Below are 23,763 nucleotides of genomic sequence, written 5' to 3'. Positions count from 1 at the left end.
GCGGGTTAAGCGCAGGTGGCGCAAAGCACAAGGACCAGCGTAAGGATCCCAGTTCGAGCTCCCGGCTCCCCACCTGCAGGGGAGTCGCTTCACAGGTGGTGAAGCAGGTCTGCAGGTGTCTGTCTTTCTCTCCCCTTCACTGTCTTCCCCTCCTCTCTCCATTTCTCTCTGTCCTATCCAACAATGACAACATCTATAACAAAAACAATAATAACTACAACAATAAAAAGCAACAAGGGCAACAAAAGGGAAAATAAATACAAAAAAAATCTTCACCTAAATGTTAATCTGAAAAATCGTATGAACTGTCATCACCAATTATTTTAAAAAATTAATTACTGGGAGTTGGGCGGTAGCGCAGTGGGTTAAGCGCAGGTGGCACAAAGCCCAAGTACGGAAGTAAGAATCCGGGTTCGAGCCCCTGCTCCCCACCTGCAGGGGAGTCACTTCACAGACAGTGAAGCAGGTCTGCAGGTGTCTATCTTTCTCTCTGTCCTATCCAACAACAATGACATCAATAACTACAATAATAAAAACAAGAGCAACAAAACAGAATAAATATTTTTAAAAATCAATTAATTATTAACATAAGAGGACTAAAGAGCATCATTCTGGTTGGTATATGAACTGCCGGGGATCAAAATCAGGGCTTCATGCTTGAGCGTCTAACACTATAATGTACCGCCTCCTGGGTTGCTATCGCGTTCTTTTAAAGACACTTTACCAGCTCTATGAAGATAGAGTTACTGAGGTCTCCATGTGCTTTGCATTCTATTAATAGAGATGCCAAAAGAGAGAATGAAAAATACCAAGAAGCAAAATAAAGCTAAAAGGCAGATTAAGATATAAGAGTGCTGCAGGTCTCTCTCCCTATCTCCTACTTCCCTCTCAGTTTTACTTAAAAAAAAAAAAAAAAAAAAAGGAGGAAGGTCTCTATGGTGGTTCACCTGGTTAAAACACAAAGACCTGTTTGAAGGAGTTTGAACTCCTGATACCCACTTTCAGGGAGAAGCTTCACAAACTGCATCAAGCACTACAAGTGTCTCTCCATCTCTTTTTTTTTTAAAAAAAAAATTTTTAACTGTTTTATTGTGTTATTTATCTATAACCTCCAGGGTTATCGCTGGGACTTGGTGCCTGCACTATGAATCCACTGCTCCTGGAGGCCATTTTTTCCCTTTTATTGTTTATCCTTGTTATAATTGTTGTTATTTCTGTCGTTGTTGTTGGATAGGATAGAGACAAAGAGGGGGAGAGACACCTGCAGACCTGCTTCACCACTTGTGAAGCAACCCCCCTGCAGGTGGGGAGCCTGGGACTTGAACCCAGATCCTTATTCTCGACCTCGAGCCATGCACACTTAACGCGCCACGTTGCGGCCCAGCCCCCTATTTTTTTTTTTTTTTTTTTTAACCAGAGCACTGCTCAGCTCTGGCTTATGGTGGTGCGAGGGGATTGAACCTGGGACTTTAAAGCCTCGTGTATGAGAGTCTGTTTGCATAACCATTATGCTATCTACCCCTGCCCTCTTCATCTTTTTAAAAATATTTTTATCATCTTAATTTATTGTACAGAGACAGAAATCAAGGGGGAATGGGGTGGTAGGGAGAGAAACACCTGCAGCACCACCCAGGCCTTCTCTTCATATCTATTTCTCCCTCCCCTCTAAAAATTCTGTCCTATGAAATTTAAAGGGGGGGGGACCTGCTAGGAGTGGTGGATTTGTTGTGCAGTTACTGTGCCTCAGAGATAATTACAGTGGCAAAGGGGGGGGGGGTGGACACCAGGAGAAATGGAGTCACTGTGCAGACACCAAGCAAGCCCCAGTGATAACCTTGTGGCAGTGCAAAATCAGATATAGATCAAGTCTCTGTCTTCATCGCAGCTAGGTCACGGCAATTACAGCTTCACTTCTCAGGCAGCAGGGAAAAGTGACCTGGTATAGGCTAGTGTTTTTTAATGGGAGACGGACAGCAGCCACATTGGCTTTTCAGAAAGTCCAGGTAAACTAGAATGCCTGATTTCTGTTTTATTACTATTTATTACCTGGTCATCTCTATAATTCCTATTTGTGTGCCAACCACAATCTTTATTCACTAAATCCTACAACTGGGGATAAATTTTGGCTCAAATACCCACCCCACAGAGAGATTTCATCCACTTCAGAAATGGGGGGACTTAGAGGGTTTATTTGCTACAATTTCACAATAAGGGACACAAAGAAATGAATCACAGAATTCAGGCTGGCCACTGGGGGATGCAGTGGAAGAGGGAGGGAAGTCATTAAGGATGGTCCATTTTAGAAATTGCCAGATTACCAAATGCCCTGTTCTCCAACCAGTCACGGCATTTAATTTAATGCTCTAGCAATGACCTGTGAGTAACATTTCCAAGAATCACTTCTTGGGCAATTTACTAACTGGTCATATGGTGACCCCCATAGGTATCCATGCTAAAATGGCCTTTCCCACCTTCATCAAACAACCAGGATCACAGACTCAAATTATCCTCAAACTGCTTCAGCTAAAAGCTAAAAGAAGAAATAGGCTGGGGAGATACACTAGTAATACAAAAAGGCTTTCACGCCTGAGGCACTAAGGAGCCCAGGCTTAATCCCCAGTACACACACACACACACACACACACACACACACACACACACACACACACACACACACACCAAACCAACACAAACTGGGGGAGATAGAGCTTCTTGTACTGCAATGGACTTTACTCTCATGCTTGAGGTTCCAGGTCAATCCCCAGCACCACCTTAAGCCAGAGCTGAGCAGTATGCTCTGGTAAAAATAAAATGAAAATATTAAGCAGGGAGCCTAAAAACCCTATCATTACATAGTGGAATATTTGCCTCAAAATATTTTTTATTTTTACACAGCATTGGGGAATGAGCCCAAGTCCACATGCATGCGTAATACCACTGAGAGGCTTCCCTGTTCCATTTCTTTCTTTTATTTGCTTATTTTGAGAGTGAGAAAGAAGAGGAAGAAATAGGAGAGACATCATAGCATAGCACTGCTCCACCATTCATGGAGCCCCCCTGGTGCCAGGCTTGAACCCAGGGTCAGGGCCTAACACAGAGGAAGACGGGTACTCTGGTGGTCTGGTTGTGGTGCTGTGGATAAAGCATTGGACTCTCAAACATGAGGTCCTGAATTCAATCCCTGGCAGCATGTGTACCAGAGTGATGCCTTGTTCTTTCTCGCTATCTTTCTCATCAATCAATAAATAAAATCTTAAAAAAAGAGGGGTGGAGGGTAGATAGCATAAAGGTTATGCAAACAGACTCTCATGCCTGAGGCTCCAAAGTCCCAGGTTCAAGCCCCCACACCACCATAAGCCAGACCTGAACAGTACTCTGGTAATAAAAAAATAAAAACTTAAAAAAAAAAAAAAAAAAGACAGGCACTCTGGTGTGCACGCCCAGTCTTAAAAGTTTTTTTTTTTTTCCCCTCCCCGCAACTCCAAGAATTTTAACCTTTCCCTATCCAATTAACACTTTCACATCATGGAAAGAGAAAATAAATCCTGAAACATACCCTTATAGTGTTATTTTGAAAAAGCCCCTCAGGACATACATACCCTACAGTCCAGTTAAGCATGAGTCTAATAGTTCTCAAATTTAAGCATATATCACAATGGTCTGCAGGGCGTGTTTAAAAACAACTAGAATTGTGGATTCAATAGGTCTCGTGGAGTATTTTTTGTAATTTTTTTAAAATTTATTTTAAATTTATTTATTCATGAGAGAGATAGGAGGAGAGAAAGAACCAGCCATCACTCTGGTACATGTGCTGCCGGGGATCGAACTCGGGACCTCATGCTTGAGAATCCGGTGCTTTATCCACTGCACCATCTCCCGGACCAATATTATTATATTTATTAAAGAATATTCTCTGGTGGAATATTTATTATCTAAAAAGGGCCCAGGTAATTACTGGTGCTGAAAGTCAGAGACAACAGTGAAAAACACTGCACTAATCTAAGTCTCTTTATGTCCTAAATGAGGATACTTAGTAAAACTTGGGGGCCTTTAAAAAGCACTAATTTAATTCAAGTGTAACTAAGAACTATGGGAGATTTTAATCTAGTGAAGCCCAATACTGTACTGCCTTTACTACTCAATCCTAAACCCTTCTTAAGCTGGAGCCTTTATCAACCAAGAGTAATTATTAAAATTTCATTAGATAAATAAACAGTATTTTCCCACATCATTTAATACTTAAATTACAAAAGCCTGTAAGACAGATATTCACCACCATTACGTATTTACAGATACAGATTCAAAAGTTAGGTGACTTACCTACAGTCACACAACCTGAGGGAACTTTGATTTTGCATGTGCTAGCTTTTCTCAGTGTGGCAAATTAAGACAATAAACTGCTTCTCTAGTGAGTGCTTTAAGTTCCAGAAAGTATAATCACTCTGAAAATATTTTAATGCTATAAGTTACTCTCATCAAATCAACATTAAAAAAGGTCACTATCTTTGAGTCTGAATTCCACTCTCATCCTCACTCTCAAAAATGCCTCCTAAAGAGAAAGGCACCTAAGCAGGTGGGGAAGGTCATATAATAGTTATGTAAAACTTTCATTCCTGAGGCTTCAAAATCTCAGGTTCAATCCCCTGCACCACCATAAACCAAAGCTGAGCAGTGCTCTGGTAAAAAATAAGGAGAGAGAGGGGGGGGGGTTGCTAATCCTCATATTGAGGACCGCATAACCATTAATAAGAAACAAATAAAATCCTGAATGGAAAGTACGGACAGATAAAAATCTAAATATCAGATTATAACTAAAAGATTTCAGTATTTCACCCCATTTAAGAGTTCTGGGCTACTACTAAATAATAATGTCCCAATAAGCATTAGTGCTTAAATAATTCATTTGGAACAAAATGATTTAGTACTTTATAGTATCATGGTTTTGGAAAAATCATATAAACTCAGAACCTTATTTGCAAAGAGAGTGAAAGAGACTGCAGCAATGGAGTTTCCTTTAATGCAGTGTCAGGCTCAAACCTGGCTTGCACATATGGCAAAGCAGCATACTATCCAAGTGAGCTATTTCGCCAGCCTGAGAAATCTTTTATCAGCCACTTATTTTAAGGCAAATTTCTCATTCCATACTCCATTTTCTCATTTGTAAAATGGGAGGAATAATAGTGGGACCCACCTCCACAAACTTTGATGGATACATGAAGACATTCATGTAAAGATCCAAACATAGTGGTTAGAAGCTAGTATATGCATAGTAATTATTAATAATCACTCCCAGCACACAACTGTTTAAAACTCAGTGAGGTTCGTTGGCCTTATGACTAGTCTAGGACAAAGCAGTGGGCAATCAGCCTATATAACTACTCCCCAAATCCTTTACAATGTAGTTCGATGACAGTTCAAGTTCCTAAACAAGTAGAAGTCTGGAGACAAAAAAGCAAGTTACTCAAATCTGAAGCTTTTTATACTGCTAAACTAATGCTGAACCAATATGGGAACTCCATACCATTTTAGGACTAGAACAAAATGTTTTCAAAGGAAAGTCATGTGTATTAGCCAGACACAGTAAAAAACTACAACGAATTCCCTGCATTTCAGCTTAGGTGACTTACTCTTTAAAGACTACAGATAGTGATACGGTCTACCACAAGACAGAAAAGAAATCACTGGGCAAGAAGAGCCTAAAGGTTTTATTTTCCCTCTAAAAGGAAGCACCCAGCAAGATGTAGCCTTCAATCCCCTACCACATGGCTGAACTCACACTTTTCTTAAAGTCAAAGTACACTAGGCATAAATCCATTGAGAGTAAACAACTAAATGTTGATGCACTCTGCCCAGCAAATTGTGACTGCAAGGAAAACAGAAGGCAAAACAAAATCATCAAACACACAGAAAATGAGTTTTAAACTACCAGTCAACTGCTAACCTTCCTTGCTATCATCATGTTGGTGCCTAGATCTCAAGGGGGTGGTGGTGGTAGAAATCCTTCTAACAGATATGTCATGTCTATAAAAGCAAGCTGAAAGCATCATAAGTTTAAGAGGAAAAAGCATACAAAAATCTTGGCGGCGGCTGCTGCTGAGCCACAGAAATCATCAATGTGCCAGTGACAAAGGAGAAGAGTCTAATATCTAGCACTGGAGACTTGGGAACCCAGAGGCAAAACAGCCATGGGGGGGGAGGGGGGAGAGAGTGAGGAGAGAGAGAGAGAAGGCACGTGTCACGGGGAGCACATGGAATGATTCTTCATGAGTGATAATTCAAGTAGCACTCTCTGCCTGCAGGTCACATGGCCCCAGTGCCCAAAGCCCCTGTATATTTCATATCAACATCAACTTCCTAGAGGGTAAAATAAAAATCTGTCCTGGATTACTGGGTGATTTCTAATATGTACCATAACCAACACTAAATCAACATTTTAGGGATCAAATTTCCTACTCCACAGCATGTTGGAATGCATTCTTGGCATTATACTTCTTCCCACAGCAGTCCACCCTTAGAAATGAATGCACAAATCGTGAAAAAAGTTAAGACTCTACTAGTCCAAGACCATCTTCTCATATGCACATGTGACTAACAAAAAAAAAAAAAGTTCACTCAGATGTCCCTTTATATTCAACCTATCTACCCATTTAAGTGTGTATGTGTGTGTGTGTGTGTGTGGGGGGGGGGGTGTCAAGAAAAAATACTCATGGTAGTTAAGTCAATATTCACCCTGGACGATTCAAGTATCTTCAGTGGTTAAGCATCTACATACAAGCCTTGGGAAGTGCTAGAAACATGTGTGATCCAATCACACATAAGCCAGCAGGTAAAGACACAAAAATCACTATATAGCACAGACTCCCATAAGAAATGAGCATGTGCCATAAAACATTAATCCCCCAATAAAGATATTTTTTAAAAAGCGGGGAGGAGGGGAATCGGGTGGTAGCACAGTGGGTTAAGCGCATATGGGGCTACACCTACAGGGGAGTCGCTTCACAGGCGGTAAGCAGGTCTGCAGGTGTCTGTCTTTCTCTCCCCCTGTCTTCCCCTCCTCTCCATTTCTCTCTGTCCTATCTAATAATGATGGCATCAATAACAACAACTACAACAATAAATAACAAGGGTAACAAAAGGGAAAATAAATTTTAAAATATTTTTAAAAAGCAGCAGCAGCAGCAGGTGTTTGCAGCATTTAGGAGCTTTTTGGCCACAGTCAACCTAAGCAAGAACAATACTGACGGCCATTTCTAGGAACAGATGTGTACACTGTGTATTTGCACACTTGCCCACCCATCAACACTCACTATAAGGCCTGATTCAAGCAACTTAGCTCAAGCACAGTTCCCAAATCTTCAGAAATAGCAGCAGATTAAGAGTACTAACAGATATTTCACCACTCTTAATATATATATTTTATTTATTTATTATTGTTTATCAGATCACTGCTCAGCTCTGGCTTATAGTTGTTCAGGGGATTGAATCTGGGACTTTGGATCCTCAGGCAGGAAAGTCTCTTTGCATAATCACCACGCTATCTACCCCTGCCCACTACTTTAAATTTTAGGAAAAATCAACTAATTGCCAAAAATCAAACAAACAAATGCCTTCAAGCACTCAAATCAAAACTGAAACACTGTCACTGCAGATCACATAACTCTGAAGGTGAAGTGACTTCCAAACCCAAAATTACTATAAAGGAGTCCCTGAACTGTCCAAGAATTTGGCAAGTTGTACTAAAGGCTCCACATAACCACAGGAACCACTAAGACCCTGGAATAACTCTTTCAGGAAATTTTATGGATAGAGTCCAAATTCTCAAAGTCACTGGAATGAGACAACTACAGATCTGGGGACAGCTGTGTAATTTGGACTCTATAAAGCTCACGAAGCTTTGAGTAGCTTTATGGAAAAGCAAATCGATATTTTAACTTTCTCCTTTAACATTTAGCTTCATAAATCACTGACTCTGAAAACTGTCCAGGGTTAACCATGTCCAACCCTGACTGCTCTTTCTTCTTAGATTCCTTCAGTCCATATACTTAGTTTGCTCTAACTCATTTATCGAAACTTGCTCCGCAAGTTTTCCAGACTGTGCAAATACCTTGCTTCATCCAGAGGGGAAAAATACTTTGATACAGATGTTGCCTCTTTCAAGTCCTAGTACTTATTATGTCCAAATCTCCTATCTCCCTGAACAAGAAACAATATTCTTTTTTTTTAAATATTTTACTTATTATTGGATAGAGGCAGAAATTTTATAGGGGAGAGGGAGGTGGAGAAAGGGAAAGAGACAGACACCTGCAGCCCTACTTCACCACACATGAAACTTTCCCCTCTGCAGGTGGGGACCAGGGGTTTGAACCCTGTGCACTGTAAAATGCACACTTAACCAGGAGTGCCACTGCCTGGCCCCAAGAAACTATGATCTTAGCATTAAGCCCGACACTCTTAACTACTCTCACAACCACCACACCAGGGAATATGGGCAACAAATATCAGTATTAATCTTAAGTTTTTACACTTTCTTTTAAAACAAGCTGAGAGCCTTTGATATCAGCCTCTAAACCTAAAAATTAGGTTCACTAAACCTAAAAATTACCATCTGGGGGTTGGGCAGTAGCGCAGTGGGTTAAGTGCACCTGGTACAAAGCGCAAGGACCTGTGTAAGGATTCCGGTTCGACCCCCACGCCCCCCCCCCCCGTTCCCCACCTGCAGGGGGGGTCTCTTTACAAGCAGAGAAGCAGGTCTGCAGGTGTCTATCTTTCTCTCCCTGTCTTCCCTTCCTCTCTCGATTTTTCTCTGACCTATCCAACAATGATGACAGCAATAACAATAATAACCACAACAGGATAAAACAAGGGCAACAAAACAGAAGAAAAAAAAAAAGATTTAAAAATAAATAAATAAAATTTACGATCTGAGCCATAATTACATTCATATCTCTATTATTACATTAAGTCAAAAAAGCACTCTAGGGAGTCGGGTCGTAGCACAGCGGATTAAGCGCATGTGGCGCAAAGCACAAAAACTGGGATGGAGAAGGATCCCGATTGGAGCCCCCGGCTCCCCATCTGCAGGGAAGTCGCTTCACAAGCAGTGAAGCAGGTCTGTAGGTATCTATCTTCCTCTCCCCCTCTGTCTTCCCCTTCTCTCTCCATTTCTCTCTGTCCTATCCAACAATGACAATAACAACAATAATAATTACAACAATAAAACAAAAAGGGCAACTAAAGGGAATGAATTTTTTTTTAAAAGCACTCTAGTAGGACTTTGATCTCAAAAATAAATCTTATGGCCCAAGAGATGGCACAGAGGATAAAGCACTGAATTCTCAAGCATGAGGTCCCGAGTTCGATTCCTGGTATTCTATATACCAGCATGATGCTCTAGCACACTGTCATTAATAAATGTCTTGAAAAAGAAAAAAAGGGTGGGACCAGGCTATGGCACATCTAAGCACACACAGTGCTCAAGGTCCCAGGCTCAAGCCCCTGGTCCCCACCTGCAGGGGGAAAACTTCACAAATGGTGAAGCAAAGTTAGAGGAGTCTCTCTGTCTCTTTCCCTCTCTGCCTCCTCCTTCCCTCTCAATTTGTTTCTATCCAATAATACACACACACACACACACACACACACACACACACACACACACACACACACACACTCACACACACGAAAGCCTGGTGTCACATTCAGTATGTTTACCTTAAAAGGAGACTTCAGGGGGCTGGGCGGTGACGCACCTGGTTAAGTGTACACATTACAATACACAAGGACCCAGGTTTGAGCCCCTACTCTCCACCTGCTAGGAGGGTGCTTAATGAGCGTTCAAACAGGTCTGCAGGTGTCTATCCTTCTCTCTCCCCTCCTCTCCCAATTTCTCACTGTCCTGTCAAATAAAAATAGAAAGGGGGGAAAATGGCTGCCAGGAGCAATGAATTCATAGTGCGGGCACTGAGGCCCAGCCATAACCCTGGTGGAGAAAACAAGAGAAAGAGACCTTAAGGGGCTAAGTGATGGCACACTCAGTTGAGTGCCTGTTACCATGCACAAGGACCCATTAAAGCCTCTGGTCCCCAACTGCAGGGAGGAAGCTTCACAAGTGGCGAAGATGTGCTGCAAGTTATCTATCTCCCATTTTTTTAAATTTTATTTATTTATTAATGAGAAAGATAGGAGGAGAGAGAGAGAGAAGGAGCCAGACATCACTCTGGTACATGTGCTGCCGGGGACCAAACTCAGGACCTCAGGCTTGAGAGTCCAATGCTTTCTTTATCCATTGTGCCACCCCCCGGACCACATATCTCCCATTTTCATCTCAGTTTCTGTCTCTATACAATAAATGAAAAATGGGAGTCGGGCGGTGGCGCAGCGGGTTAAGTGCACGTGTCGCAAAGCGCAAGGACCGGCATAAGGATCCTGGTTCAAGCTCCCGGCTCCCCACCTGCAGGGGAGTCGCTTCACAGGTGAAGCAGGTCTGCAGGTATCTATCTTTCTCTCCCCCTCTGTCTTCCCCTCCTCTCTCCATTTCTATCTCTGTTCTGTCCAACAACGACTACATCAGTAATAACTACAGCAATAAAACAACAAGGGCAACAAAAGGGAATAAAGAAATATTAATAAAAAATCTTTAAATAATAATACAATAAATGAAAAATAAAAAATTAACTTTGAAAAAAGTAATCTTGGTGGTCTGAGAAGTGGCACCATGGATAAAACACTGGACATGAGGTCCCAAGTTCAATTCCCAGCAGCACATGTACTAAAGTGATGTCTGGCTCTCTCACTCTTTCATTAATAAATAAAATCTTTTTTTTTTTTTTTTTACTCCAGGGTTATTGCTGAGGCTCAGTGTCTACACTATGAATCCACTGCTCCTGCAGTCATTTTTATTTATTTATTTATTTTTGGCTAGGACAGAAATTGAGAGGGATAGGGAAGATAGAGAGGGAGAGAAAGACACCTGCAAACCTGCTTCACCACTTGTGATGTGACACACACACACCCACCCCAGACCGGGAGCTGGGGCTTTAACCAGGATCTTTCGTGGGTCCTCTTGCTTCATAGTAGTTGTGCCACTGCCCTGCCCCCAATAAATAAAATCTTTAAAAAAAAATTTTTTTAAAGCGCTCGAGAAGGTAATCTTGTTATCTCAAATGATTGCCAAAGCAGAGTACACAAGAAGACAACTTAAACACTCCTAAAATACCTCATACTTCAGAAAAATAGTTATTGAAAGAACCTAGAATTGTGCAGACTCTCATGCCTGAGGCTCTGAAGTCCCAGGTTCAATCCTCCACACCACCATAAACCAGAGCTGAGTAGTGTGCTCTGGTGGGAAGAAAAAAAAAGTGGACTCTGTCCACATAATCCTGCAGGCAGCATTTAGTGAATCCCCAAATATTTGGCCTTTGTACTGACCCAGGAATGAATATCTACGTATCAATAATTTAACACATGTATACATGCATGCATATCTCAAGAGTCCAGTAAAGTCTATATAAATAAATGCAGTCCTTGGAGGGAGTTAAAAATCTTAAAAAGTCACCATAGGACAGAAGCTAAAGACCAGTGAGGCCACAGAATCTTTTTTCTCCTTTATGGTATTCCAAAATAGCAAACTCAACCCTGGAAACATCTCACCAAACTAGAAAATCCTTCTAAAGAATAAACCTTTAAAACTCAGTCTCGGGGGTCGGGCGGTGGCGCAGTGGGTTAAGCGCATGTGACACAAAGCGCAAGGACCGGCGTAAGGTTCCCGGTTCGAGCCCCCGGCTCCCCACCTGCAGGGGAGTCGCTTCACAGGCGGTGAAGCAGGTCTGCAGGTGTCTATCTTTCTCTCCCCCTCTCTGTCTTCCCGTCCTCTCTCCATTTCTTTCTGTCCTATCCAACAACGAACAACATCAACAATGGCAATAATAATAACCACAACGAGGCTACAACAACAAGGGCAACAAGGGGGAAAATGGCCTCCAGGAGCGGTGGATTCATGGTGCAGGCAACGAGCCCAGCAATAACCCTGGTGGAAAAAAAAAAAAAAAACTCAGTCTCATAAACTAAGCTTTTGGAGCTTACTAACACACTACTACAACTTAGGGCCTTCGTTGTAAATTTCTGTTTATTTTCACTCTGAAACTACAATCAGTTTTGAGCAAAGCTCCAAGTGTTCTTCTGAACTTAGCTTGAAGCCAGGGCCACAGAGGCTCCTTTTCCAGGACAGCATCTTTCACTTTGAATCTCTTTTAGATCATCTCTTCTTATCTCTATGCTGTCCACCCCCTCCCTATACAGTAGTTCCCTACCCCCATCTTTTTTCTTCAGTGTTATTTTATTCCACATGAGAAGCGGCTAGTATTATTTTTGCTTGAAAAGTGTTCATTAATTTGTCTGTCAAACATTCTATAGAGCCGTTTACATCTTACTAGAGAAACCTCCTGGGTACATATTGACAGCTCAGCAAGTATTTACACAAAGCTTTGAAACATTTGGTACCTTCAGAGGAAGAAGCTGCTGTGTCAAGCACAGTATTATCAAATACCTTTCCTTCCACCTTTTCCCTGTTTTCTGAGGGGAAGCTTCCTTCTAGTACACCTCTAATATTCCTAAATTACACATCTAAACTACCACGCCAGGTGGAAAATGGAAACTCAGGTGTGCTAGAGAAGAAAAAGAAAATCATTTCCAGAACCACGTGCAAAGTATACTAGACTGTTAAAAAGTTCGGAGTAAAAAAGGCAAATACATCCGTGAAAAGGCCCAGAAAGACTAGGCTGTTCCTATTCTAGTCCCAGGAACTTTTTGCTCCTCTATCAGCAAAACTTACAGGACAAGTTCAGGCACTCAGATTACAACCAACTGCCCAAACCAGACCTAAACCTGCCCAAACACCAAGAGTCTGGAGAGCTTAATACTACCTCTTTCCCCACCTTCCTATTCCTTGTAAAGAAACAGTTATGCTGAATTTATAAATATTCACTCCCTGCCCCACCCTAGTCTATCCACCCTAGTCTATCCTTCAAATCTCCTTTTGATGATACTGAAGCAACTATTTTTTTTAAGTCTTTTTTTTTATTTTTATCCAGAGCACTGCTGAGCTCTGGCAGTGCGGGGGGATTGAACCTGGGATTTGAGAGCCTAAGGCATGAAAGTCTCTTTGCATAACCATTATGCTATACTCCTACCCTAAAGTCTTCTTTTAATGAAGTCTGCCTAATTTTTCAATTACTGTTCAGTGTTTTAAAACCATCAACCAGGTAAATGACTAACAGCAAACAGATGAACAGTTTCGAGACAAAACAATTTTCTAAGCTGCCCCATTTTTTTACTTTTTTTGGAAAGAGCCACAAACCACCACAGAACCCAAGTGCTCAGAGCTGTGTTTCCATAAACCTTAAGAGAAAACAGCTTTGAGTTATTTAAGACCAAGGGAATAAATACAGTTTCAAGATCCCTCTAGAAAACTGCACAGGGAGAAACTGTCCTCACAAATGTATAGCACCAGAGAGAGAAGGTGATGCAGTCCACCAAGTTCATTTTACTGATGAAAATAATATGAGAACAAACTCAGTACTGGTAATAACCAACCAAAAAAACAATAAAATCCTAAGATAAAAGTAATAGAAATCAAGATTCCACTTCAGAGACCAAGTTAGCACAAGCTGACAGGCAAGAAAAAACTAGCTGGTGCCAATTTATTTTGAATACCACATTTTAGCCATATTTGCATGCTTCACTGGATTCTAGAATTTGGAGTTTTGAGAACCCCAAACTGGCAAAGTCAATCAACACAACCTTTTAGGAAGTGGGAATGGGAAAGGGCTATATCACTGTTAGTCTATAGCCAGGTTTCAAAAAGTTTACCGACCTCTTTGCAAAGCCTACTATATAGACATCACACCCTTCAGGAGTCAATCCAACATATGAATGTTTAATGCAATCCAAGACATCTTGTTACAGCAGGTGCCACTTGTCATGGTTACTCTGTGTCACAGACAAAGAAAAGCATCTAAAGGAGTCTGTACAGGCTCAAATACAAAGAAGTCAACGTTAATCCTAACTGCTTTCTCTTCTTTCCACCATCACAACCCCCGTTTCTCAACTGTAGAGAAACATGAAGCCCCCACAACTAAGTGGCTCTTAAGTGTGGTTTTCCTGGTACCTCCTACTTAAGGGAGCTCCAAGAGTCCCATACTTCGGCCAGCTCAAAATTTCTGCCAGTAGGCCTTCCAATAAGCCCAGGATTCTTCTATTTCCCAGGAGTAAGAAGTATCATCACATAATAGGTGCCAACAGCCCACCAGATTTCCACGATCAAGCCCATCTTGATCATCAACTTTTTATTCTATTTTGCATTTTACTTTGATGAGCTGGCTCTACAGCTAAGAGTCCCAAGCAAAAAGCTTTAGAATAGGATTCAAGCACATAAGTGACCTGAAAATCTTTCATCAGAAGCAGTATTCAATATTTTGAGACACAATAGTACCCGTGGTAAAGAATGTTTGTCTGTGAAAGACATAGCCAAAATACACACTTACCTAATGTTTATTTCACAAAGGCAGTGTCAAATAAGAATATTATCTTAGTTAGCAGTGTCAATCAAGTCTCTATAAAATACTCTTAATTCAAAATTGAGGGAAAGAAGGGACAGAGGATTTATGAACGCTTAAGAGTGCAAAGGGCACTGTAGTCTGAGACAAAGTGATTAGTAGCTAAGAAGAATTCAGAACAAAATCAACCCACCCACAACTTTCATCTAAATTACACACCTGAAACAACCCATAAAACTGGAAGTTATTGTCTTTTCTACAAGTGACTACTCACCAGTTCTGGGTCTCAGAGGATAAGCAACTGAACTGAAATTGAACAGAAATCTATGTTGTATAGAGGCTGGGTACAGTGATGCTAAAGGGGACCTAAAATTCATCCAGAGGCAGCAAGGACAAGCTGTAAAATGGGAACCAGATCTATCATCTACCAGTTACCCAAGACAGCACAGCACCTAATATATAGAAAGTGATCAAATTGTTTAATAACTAAAACCATTAAAATTACTGTACGGCAAAGACACTTTCACATTATCCCCCCTCCCAAAATGCTTGACTCAATATCCCTGAACCAGTAGAATTCAAATTAGTTTTTACTTTTAAATGAGCCTTAACTTACTCCTGACTCCCACAATTATTTCCTCCAATAGTTTTGGAAAGGTAAATTTCTCAGTCCCTTTCCCCACCCCCAAAAAGAGGAAATGAGGAGAAAGAAGTATAGACATAAGAGATGCTTATATTTTAAGACAAAATTTATCCTTCAGACCCTATAAATTCAACTTGTCTGGATGTAGGAAGAAAGATAGGAAGTCAAGGCAGAGCTCCAAGCCTGATCTAATAACCTCACAATTTTCAAAATATACAAGTCAGTTAAAGAACAGAAAGACATTTTTATGATGGAGAAGAAATACAACTAATTAGGTTGCCTAAGTGAACAAATGCCCTAAAATAAAGGTACAAGTAGGTATTTACTAGGAAAGGGGTCATGGAATTTTTCCCTCTCTAAAATGATACAGGACTCCGTAAGCTACCCAATATTCTTGACCAAAGCAGTGAAAACATGATGAAAAAGGAAGAGCAAAATAAAAAAAAGTGAACACACACACAAAAAGGTACCTAAAAGTTGTAATTTCTAAGCAAATACTAAGTTTCATTGTAAATTATGTTTATTATTTTGATAGAAAGAAAAATGGAACATGTCTTTAAAATGTAGAAAGAAAACTAACTGTTCAACATCTAATTCAAAGCTCAGAAATGATTAAAACCAAAACATAACATTAGCTTTTTTGATATTCCAGGAGCAAATGATAAATTCCACCTAGCCCAAGCCTTTAGGAATAAATCCCTCTCAAAATCATGGAAGATGTTAGCTTCCCTTTGAATTGGCCTATTCACCCAAAGTTCAATTAACAAAAGAAAGTGTTAACAAGATTCAACATGTAAACAAAGAATGAAGCCAGTCTTCTTAAAACAGAGCACTTGAGCCTAATATGAAATTCTCAGAAAGCTTTAGGTCCTTAGGGGAAAAACAAATTTTCTCCCCCCCCCCATAGAGATCCCACACTTGCCACTCAAGAAAAAGCCTAGTAAAATAATTTCTATTCTGTAAAGCGTCAAAATTACTCAAGATAAATGCATCTTCAGAACCATCAAAGAAGTCATTTATACCATCAGGAAAGTCACAAACCCTAAACAAACAGCAAGCCCATTGTAGAGGAAAACTCAGCTACTGTTCTGACAACACAGAATCTATTTCAGGCTGCATAAAACATAACAAGCAAAATAAATCCAAGGTACAAGCAAAACGCCACTGCCTCCTCTTTTGTTTCGAGCACAATGTAACAAGGGCAGCCTGTCTGGGGCTCTGCTCCTGCTGATACAGTATTGCTGCTTAAACCTCCCTCCTCAAGGTCACAGCCAATTTCAGCTCTGGAATAAAAGGCAGATAGTGGCAGCGATGGTTTGGGTTATCACTGGCAGAAAAGCAGAGTGTAAAAGTTTATGAGCTCATCAGGATTGTTGTACCATTACATCAGAGGCAATTATAAATGGCCAAGAGCAGGAGATGGGGAGCCAATCAGATCACAGATAGGATGTCAACCTAAGACCAACTGTCTCCTGGCTTTGACAGAAGGATTTTACCTCCATAATTCAAATCCCAAACCAAAGCAATCTGCACTTACTACTCCAATCACTCAGCTGTTTACCAGCACTTCCAGGGAGAAGCCCAGGCCACTGGGCCGACGGAGACTAAGACAGGAGATGGCCCCGGCTGCCCCGGGTGAACCGCACCCGGCCTCCAGCTGCCCCCAAGAAGGCCCCTGGCCTCCCTCGAAGTCCCCCCGGCCCGAGGGGCCACTCCTTGAAAGTACAGAGAAGGGACGGCCTACACCAAGGCAGGGGGGTCAGAGAGGCGCGATAGGTGAGCAAAGAACTGGCCACACAACTCCCAAGCTCCCAGGGCTGCCTGCACCCCTAACCTGGGCCCCCAGCACCCCCTCACCCCAGCCGGGCCCTGCCCCGCACCCCCTCGAAGACCCCGCGAGTCCGAAGAAACCGGAGGGGAGAGAGAAGGGGAGCAGACACCTCTGGGAAAGCCCCACACAAAGGGCTGAAGGAGGGAAGGAGAGGAAGGCAGACAGGCAGCCATTTTAAGAGAGAAGAGCCAGACAATGGCAGCTCCCCAGCAGTGGGGGCCCCGGGCTGGGGGTAGCCCACCATGCGGCCACCACCCACTCCCCCCAGGACCCCGCTCGCCCCAGCCCCCTCCCCACTCGGCTGTGTACCTGCGGGGTCCGGGCGAGCGGCTGCCCCCCGCCGCCGCTGCTCCCGGGGCTCATGGGCGCGTGGTGGCTCCTTTGTTGGGCCCCTCCCGAGGCGGCCGCCGCGGCAGCAGCAGCAGCAGCAGCAGCCCCCCAGCACTGCGAGGCCATGTCCGCCGGGCCCTTGCCGGCGCCCGCGTCCTGGGGGCCGCCGCCGTAGTCGCCCCCGGGGTAGCCCTGGTAGCCCCGAGCCGAGCTGGGCGACGTGAGCAGTTGGTTGAGGGTGGGAGTGGCGGTGGGCTGGGGGGTTCCCCCGGCGGCGGCTGAGGGGCCGCCTCCCCCCATGGCCCCGAAGCGCTGCTGAGCGAAGGACGAAGACGACGAGGAGGCGGAGGCGCTGGAGGAGGGAGGCGGCTTGGAGCCGGCGGCCGCCGCCGCGCCGGAGCCCGGAGTGCCACCTCTCGGGGAGCTCAGCGCGTAGGCCTGGGCAGACGGGGGGTAGGCGCTGCGGTTGGGGTAGTAGGAGTTGTACTGGTGGTTGGGGAAGCCGTGGTCGTGCGAGTTCTGCTGGGGCCCCGCGTAGGGCTCCAGGCCCCCGCCACCGCCGCCGCTCTGCAGCGCTGCCAGGCCAGGGCTTTGTTGTCCGCCATGTTGTTGGTGGAAGACGGCGGCCGCGGCGGCGGCGACGGCTGACGGGCTCCGGCCGTAGGGTGGCCCGAAGCCGTAGGCTGGGGGCGGCAGGGCGGCCGCGGCTGAGTGAGGAGGCGCCCCCACCCCATCGCTGCTGCCGCCGCCGCCGCCGGGCGGCTCCGGGAGGTTATTGTTCAGGGCGGGCCTAGGGCCCGCGTTCCCGTTCGAGTTCTTCAGGTCCGGCTCCGCGCCGGGCCCGCCGCCGCCGCCGCCTCCGCCGCCGCCTCCCCCATTGCTCTCGGCCCCGTCCTGCAGCTCCTTTCCCAGCGGCTGCGGCGGCCCCACGGCGGGGCCCTCGCTTTCCTGCCCGGCGGCTGCCTTCATTTCCCCGCGCTCGGCCGCCGCCGCCGCCTCGCCCCCCGCCTCCTCCCGCTGCTGCTGCTCCGCTTTCTTCAGCTCCGAGGGCGGCGGCGGCGGGTTGCCCAGGCTGCTGGCGGCGGCGGGGGCGACCTGCGCGGCCATGATCCCCGCTGTCTCGTCCGCGGAGAGACCCGGCCCTGTCTTCGTCTTCTCCCCCCCTCCCACCCCGCCCCGGGGCCGAGTCCCCCGGGCTCCCCTCCCCACCCGCCCGGGCGGGCCTCGCGGGGCTCCGCTGCTGCGCTGCGCTCGCTCGCTCGCTCCTCTCCCCCCCGCCCCGCCGGCTCAGGCTCCGGGCTGGCGGCGGCGGAGGAGGAGGAGGCGGCGGCGGCCGAGGCGCTGGCGGCTCAGCTGCTCCCGGCGCTGTAGGCTCGGGACCCGGCTCTCCCGGCTCATTCCCCCTAAGCCCTTGCCTGGGAATGAGGGGGGCGGTGGAGGCTCCGCTCCCCAGGGCCTGGCCCCGCTGTGACTCTCCGCTTTCTGCTGCCGGAGAAAGGAGGGAGGGAGGGAGAGAGGGAGGGAGGCGAGGGGGAGGGGGCGGGGAGGGAGGGAGGGAGCGGGGGGAGGGGGACCCGGGACGGGCGGGCTGGAGGGCGCGCGGCAGCAGCCCGGGCGCCGGGAGGCAGAGTCGGAGCGCGGGCCGGGCCGGGAGCCCTGCCTCCCCTCCCCGGCCGCGGCTCGGGCCGAGGCTGCTGCGCGGCAGCGGGCGGGCGAGCGGGCGGCCGGACGGACGGACGGAGCGGCGAGAGCGCCCCACTCTCCTCCGAGTCCCCCTCACTCCGACACGAGGCTCAGCACTGCCATTTTACCCAGCGCCGTCGCGGCTGCCTGGCAAACCCGGAATGGAGCGCGGAGCGGGCGCAGGCCGTGGAACGGATTCGCTCCCTTCCCCTCACAAAGGAGGAGGGGAGAGAACGAGCGGCGGCGGAGGCCGCTCTCGCTCGGCAGCGCCGCCGCCGAAAGCTTCGGGGAAAGCTCGGCCCGGAGCTCGCGCCTCGCCAGAGCCTCTGCCGCCTCCCTCCTGGCGTTCCTCTCCGGGTCGGTCCCCTCCAGGCCGCACCGAGGGGAACCGGTAGCCTGAACTTTACTCGCGGCTGCAAAATTGGCCAGAGCCCGAGACCGCGGCCGCCTCGGCCCAGGCCTGACCCCCTGGCAGCAGGCCTGGTCTCTTGGCCGCTACTTAGCATTTCTACAGCACTTTTCTTCTTCAAAGTCCTTTTATAAACCTGCTTTAAAGTCCCAGCTGAGTGAGCGTGCAGGGTCCTGACACCCCCCCCCCACCCCTTTGCAAGTCCAAATGGAAAGACTGATTATCCAGGCTTCTTTCCTGACAAGGCCCAGGGGGTATGAAGTCTTGATTATCCCCATTTTACAGAGTTTAAAGACCAGGTGGGAAAAGGACTTGCCAAAATGTCAGATGACATTCTAGTAAGAGAACCCAAGCCCATCTTTGCCTCCTAAGAGTCCATATTCCAACAATGAGCAATAGTTAACAGACTAGGAAGAGTGAATATAAGCAGACCACATAGTTCTAGTCCCTGAACTAGAGCAATCTGAGTAAATGATCTACTGTAGAAGGAAGGCAAAAGGAGGGAACCATTTTCTCCTTAAAGAGAAAAAAAGGGACAGTCCAGAAGGTCCGAAGTTGTTAAAAAAAAATCGATGCAGTCCGTACTTGTTTCTGCCCTGCAGTATAAAGACTGATCTACAAAGTTTACTATTTCATGCTAAAATATCTTGACCTAGAGGTGTATATAGGAAACTAGTGAACTAGATGCCCTACCATGTCCCAGCAGCGAGTCTTTTTCTCCTCAGGACATTAGGAATGCTCTGACTTGACACACTGTAAAAGTCTCAAGGGGATTCCAACTCCTTACTAGACCAACATGATCACTAAATCCAGGGCCCCCTTCCCCTCAGGTGTTATAAATAGACTTCATGATCACAAAACCAACACCTTATAAATTCCAGACTCTTGCAACTTGATGAAGTTCTGGCCATGCCACTGTATACAGTGAATAATTCCAAAAATCAGAATTTGTTTTTACATACAAGAAAATTTAAGGAACTTAAGTCACACAAAAGGCAAAACCTTTTTGTTAAATCTAAGGGTGGGGGGTGTGTGTAAGTAATATATTTCTCTCCCAAACCAGGCCAGTACCCCACTGAGGAGTGGGTCAGTTCCCTGGTTCCACTCCCACTCTTCAGGCAACAATGCTCCCCATCTACTTGGTCCTAGAAAACAAATTATAGGCTGCCTCATAAAGGGAGCTTGGCTATTTAATCAAATGTCTCTGAGCTGGCAAACAGTCCTGTGTCCTGCTCACAAATGAGGAATTTTTTACATGCAATTACCCTGCCATTTTCTTTAGAGCTGGAGTGTAATGGGAAACCTGGAGCCCAGTGAAAATCTGGAAGCCAACATGGATTTGTCTCTCAAAGGAAACCCTTATCCCCTCTCTCCAAAGGCTGAAATTTGGGGAGGCCAGAATCCTTTTTTTTCTACACGTGAAAAAGCTGTTTAGAAAACAGCCACCATTTTTATCTAGTAGCAAGGTAAAGTGCACACAAATAATATCCATTTGGGTCAGAAGAGGTAATGTAGCATTTCTCTTTTATACTTAAAGTGAAAGAAGAAGAAAGAAAATAGCTCGTTTAGGGTCGTCCTCCACTCCTACCTTTAAAGCACCCACATAACTATCCCAGGGACTGCCGGGTTAAAGGGAACTTTCTTAGAAACTCGCCCGTCAGCTTTCCCGAGGGGCAATGGCAGCGGGGAAAGGGGGGAGGGGAGGAGCTAGGCACGTGGCTGGCCAGAGCAGAGAGACTAGGGTTTAGGGCTGTGGGCCCTCCCCTTGGTGGAGTTTTCTCCCCCACAGCCCCAGCCTTTTAACCCCGCACCCAGGCAGCTCAGGAATCCCGGTGCAGATTAGAGAACTAGGACTAGGACAGCGCTACCATCAGGAAAGCGCCCCTGCCACCAACAGCCTGATGGCAAATATGGACTGAATCGTTGACATGGAAACCGGACTAAAGTCTCGCTCTCCCTCACAAGAGAGTTCTTATCACCATCCCCAACCACACGGCACTTGGCAAACGTGGACTGGATCTTCAACCCAGAGAACCAGGCGGAGTTTCTGCGCACGGCAGTAACTCCCATGGCAGCGGCATCCTGGAAGGGGGGCAGGGCTGTCTAGAGAAACCGACTGAAAATGGCAGATGAGCACTAGTTTCATCTGGCTGCACCCTGTGCTTGGGTTGGGCCCGAAAACAAGGTAACGACCTATTAAAACCCACAATCAACTGTAAATTGTGGAAGCGAGGCCTGGAAGGTTTGCTGAGAAAGAGAAACGCTTGCAGGGAGGACAACCCTTCCTCTCACAACTTGCTTCCTCCAAGTCTCCAAAATATAAAACTCTACAAACAACACAGAAAATCCACCAAACGCAGAACCCTAAGGGTTCCCTCCTTTCTGATAATTCTACTAAATGAAAGCAGTTTTTAGGCAAGTGATTTCAGTGAAGGTTTGCTTTGGTTTTGAACTAATGGCGCCAGGACTGGATGGAGGGCCTGATTGTGGGCCCACCACCACCATCACACACACACACACACACACACACACACACACACACACACACACACACACGTCCGCAACACACACACACACACACACACACACACACACACACACACGTCCGCAACACACACACACACACACACACGTGTCCCCATAGAGGCAAAGCAGCAGACACCCAACCGAGCTCTCTCGAGTGAGAACTGGAGCTGGGAGTTTGAGCAAAAGGGCAACTATGTCAGTTGACGGAAGCCAGAAGCAGAGTTCAAAGCCTGGCGTGGATTTCCGTCTGGAGCTGTCTGTTTCTTAAAGTTTGTAACTCTGTGTTCAAAACAGCCCCAACGGAGGCTTTGGGAGCAGTGTGAAAGTCTAGCACTACCATCTGACAGCGAGCTGCAAAACTTTGGGCTGCATATTAAGCGAGGAAAGTGGATTGAAGCGAGAGTCAAGGCAATTTATTATATTACCAGCTCCCAGATGGGAGCTGTAAAATCCGAACTGGATCTCCACGGAGGATCATGGGATGGAGTCAGAATGGCTCTCAGCAACTCTTCGCATTAAAAAAAAAAAAAAAAAAAAAAAGTGTCTACCCAGCACCTAGAATTCCAAAGAAGGAAAGTCTGAGGCTTCTTCTTCGGGGGTCTCAGAAACTACTAGTCTCCCCTCTTCTCTTACTCATTTCAGTCTTAAACATTTTGGTGGGCTTTGCATTGCAGAATGATGAAAAGGAACACATTTTGAAAAATACTCATTTCTGAATATGGTGGGTTTTTATCCACCAGAAAAGTAGCTATGTAACCTTTTTGTGTACTAATATAAAATGTGTGTTACCATCCCATTTCAAGCCCCTAGACTGAAAAATAAATAAAATTTAATACAGGCTTGTTTAGTTTGTGGCAGGTTTCACACAAAACATAACCCCTAAGAGGGAAAAAATACCAACACTCTCTCACACTACAATATGTATAGTCTCCTTATCCACCAGTCTTGTTAGTGAACTTGCTCGTTATTCTTTTGAAGAAGACAAAATAAAACTACGAATACTCTTTTAAAGACAAACAATCCTGTACTGATTTTTTACAAAAAAAAATTTTACAAAAAAAAAAAATTCTGCTGAGTCTCCCTAAAGGCTATTTTCACCCAATTAATACATAAACAATATATGAAAGACCTACTTACAAAGAAGCTTGAAAGCCACTTACAGTCCCTCAGAAGGAAAACAATTGCTTTGGGTACTTATTAATAAGCTGACTGTAGATTTGGAGAGCTAAGTATCACCAATGTTACCAAGGAAAGATAAGTTCACCATTTATTTTTAACTTCACCAACCTTAATACCAAAGGCTATTGCTCAAGAACAGGAAAAGTCTGTTATCTTTGACTTGCCATACTAAAACCAATGTAAGCTGGGTTTGTTTTGCTTAATTCTTTAAAGCAATCTGGAAAATTTTCACATATGTAAAATGATTGTAAAAGAATTTTTAGAAGTTGAGAGTAGAAAAGAAAATAGGAAAGAAAGTCAAATAAATAGGCTAGGTGCATATTTCTTTCAGCCCTTAATTGCATAAAGCTTTCTTACACTGCCATTTTACTGAGATAGGGAAAAGAGAGGGGAAGTTTCTCATAGCAACTCTGGAATGGATCTGGAATGGAGTCTTTTGCTCTAACATAAGTTCTGTAGAACAGAATTGCAAAGAAAAGGAAAAACAGTGTGAGCATTGACAAAATGGGGCGAGGCAGACCTATGAAATAGAATAGCAGCCTAAAACAGTAAATGTTCTGCTTGCTTTGTGCAACACAGCAACCTCAAGAGACTACTCTAACATGATCATCCC

The 23,763-nt window shown here is 45.2% G+C and overlaps 1 protein-coding gene across 2 annotated transcripts in view; it reads right to left on the bottom strand.

Moving 5' to 3' along the window:
• Nucleotides 1–18,826, bottom strand: part of ARID1A (AT-rich interaction domain 1A) — a 90,595-nt gene extending 71,769 nt beyond the window's left edge. For both annotated transcript variants that reach the window (XM_007532497.3, XM_060205620.1), the window contains exon 1: nucleotides 17,333–18,826. In XM_007532497.3, the coding sequence (XP_007532559.2) occupies nucleotides 17,333–18,460 (1,128 nt within the window). In that variant the 5' untranslated portion in view covers nucleotides 18,461–18,826. The remainder of the gene's footprint in view (nucleotides 1–17,332) is intronic.
• Between the last annotated feature and the right edge of the window lie 4,937 nt (nucleotides 18,827–23,763).

The sequence above is a fragment of the Erinaceus europaeus genome, chromosome 13 (assembly GCF_950295315.1).
Source record: "Erinaceus europaeus chromosome 13, mEriEur2.1, whole genome shotgun sequence".
NCBI lineage: Eukaryota > Metazoa > Chordata > Mammalia > Eulipotyphla > Erinaceidae > Erinaceus > Erinaceus europaeus.
Note: the sequence above shows the minus strand (reverse complement) of the source record. Positions and strands in the feature narration are given on the sequence as shown.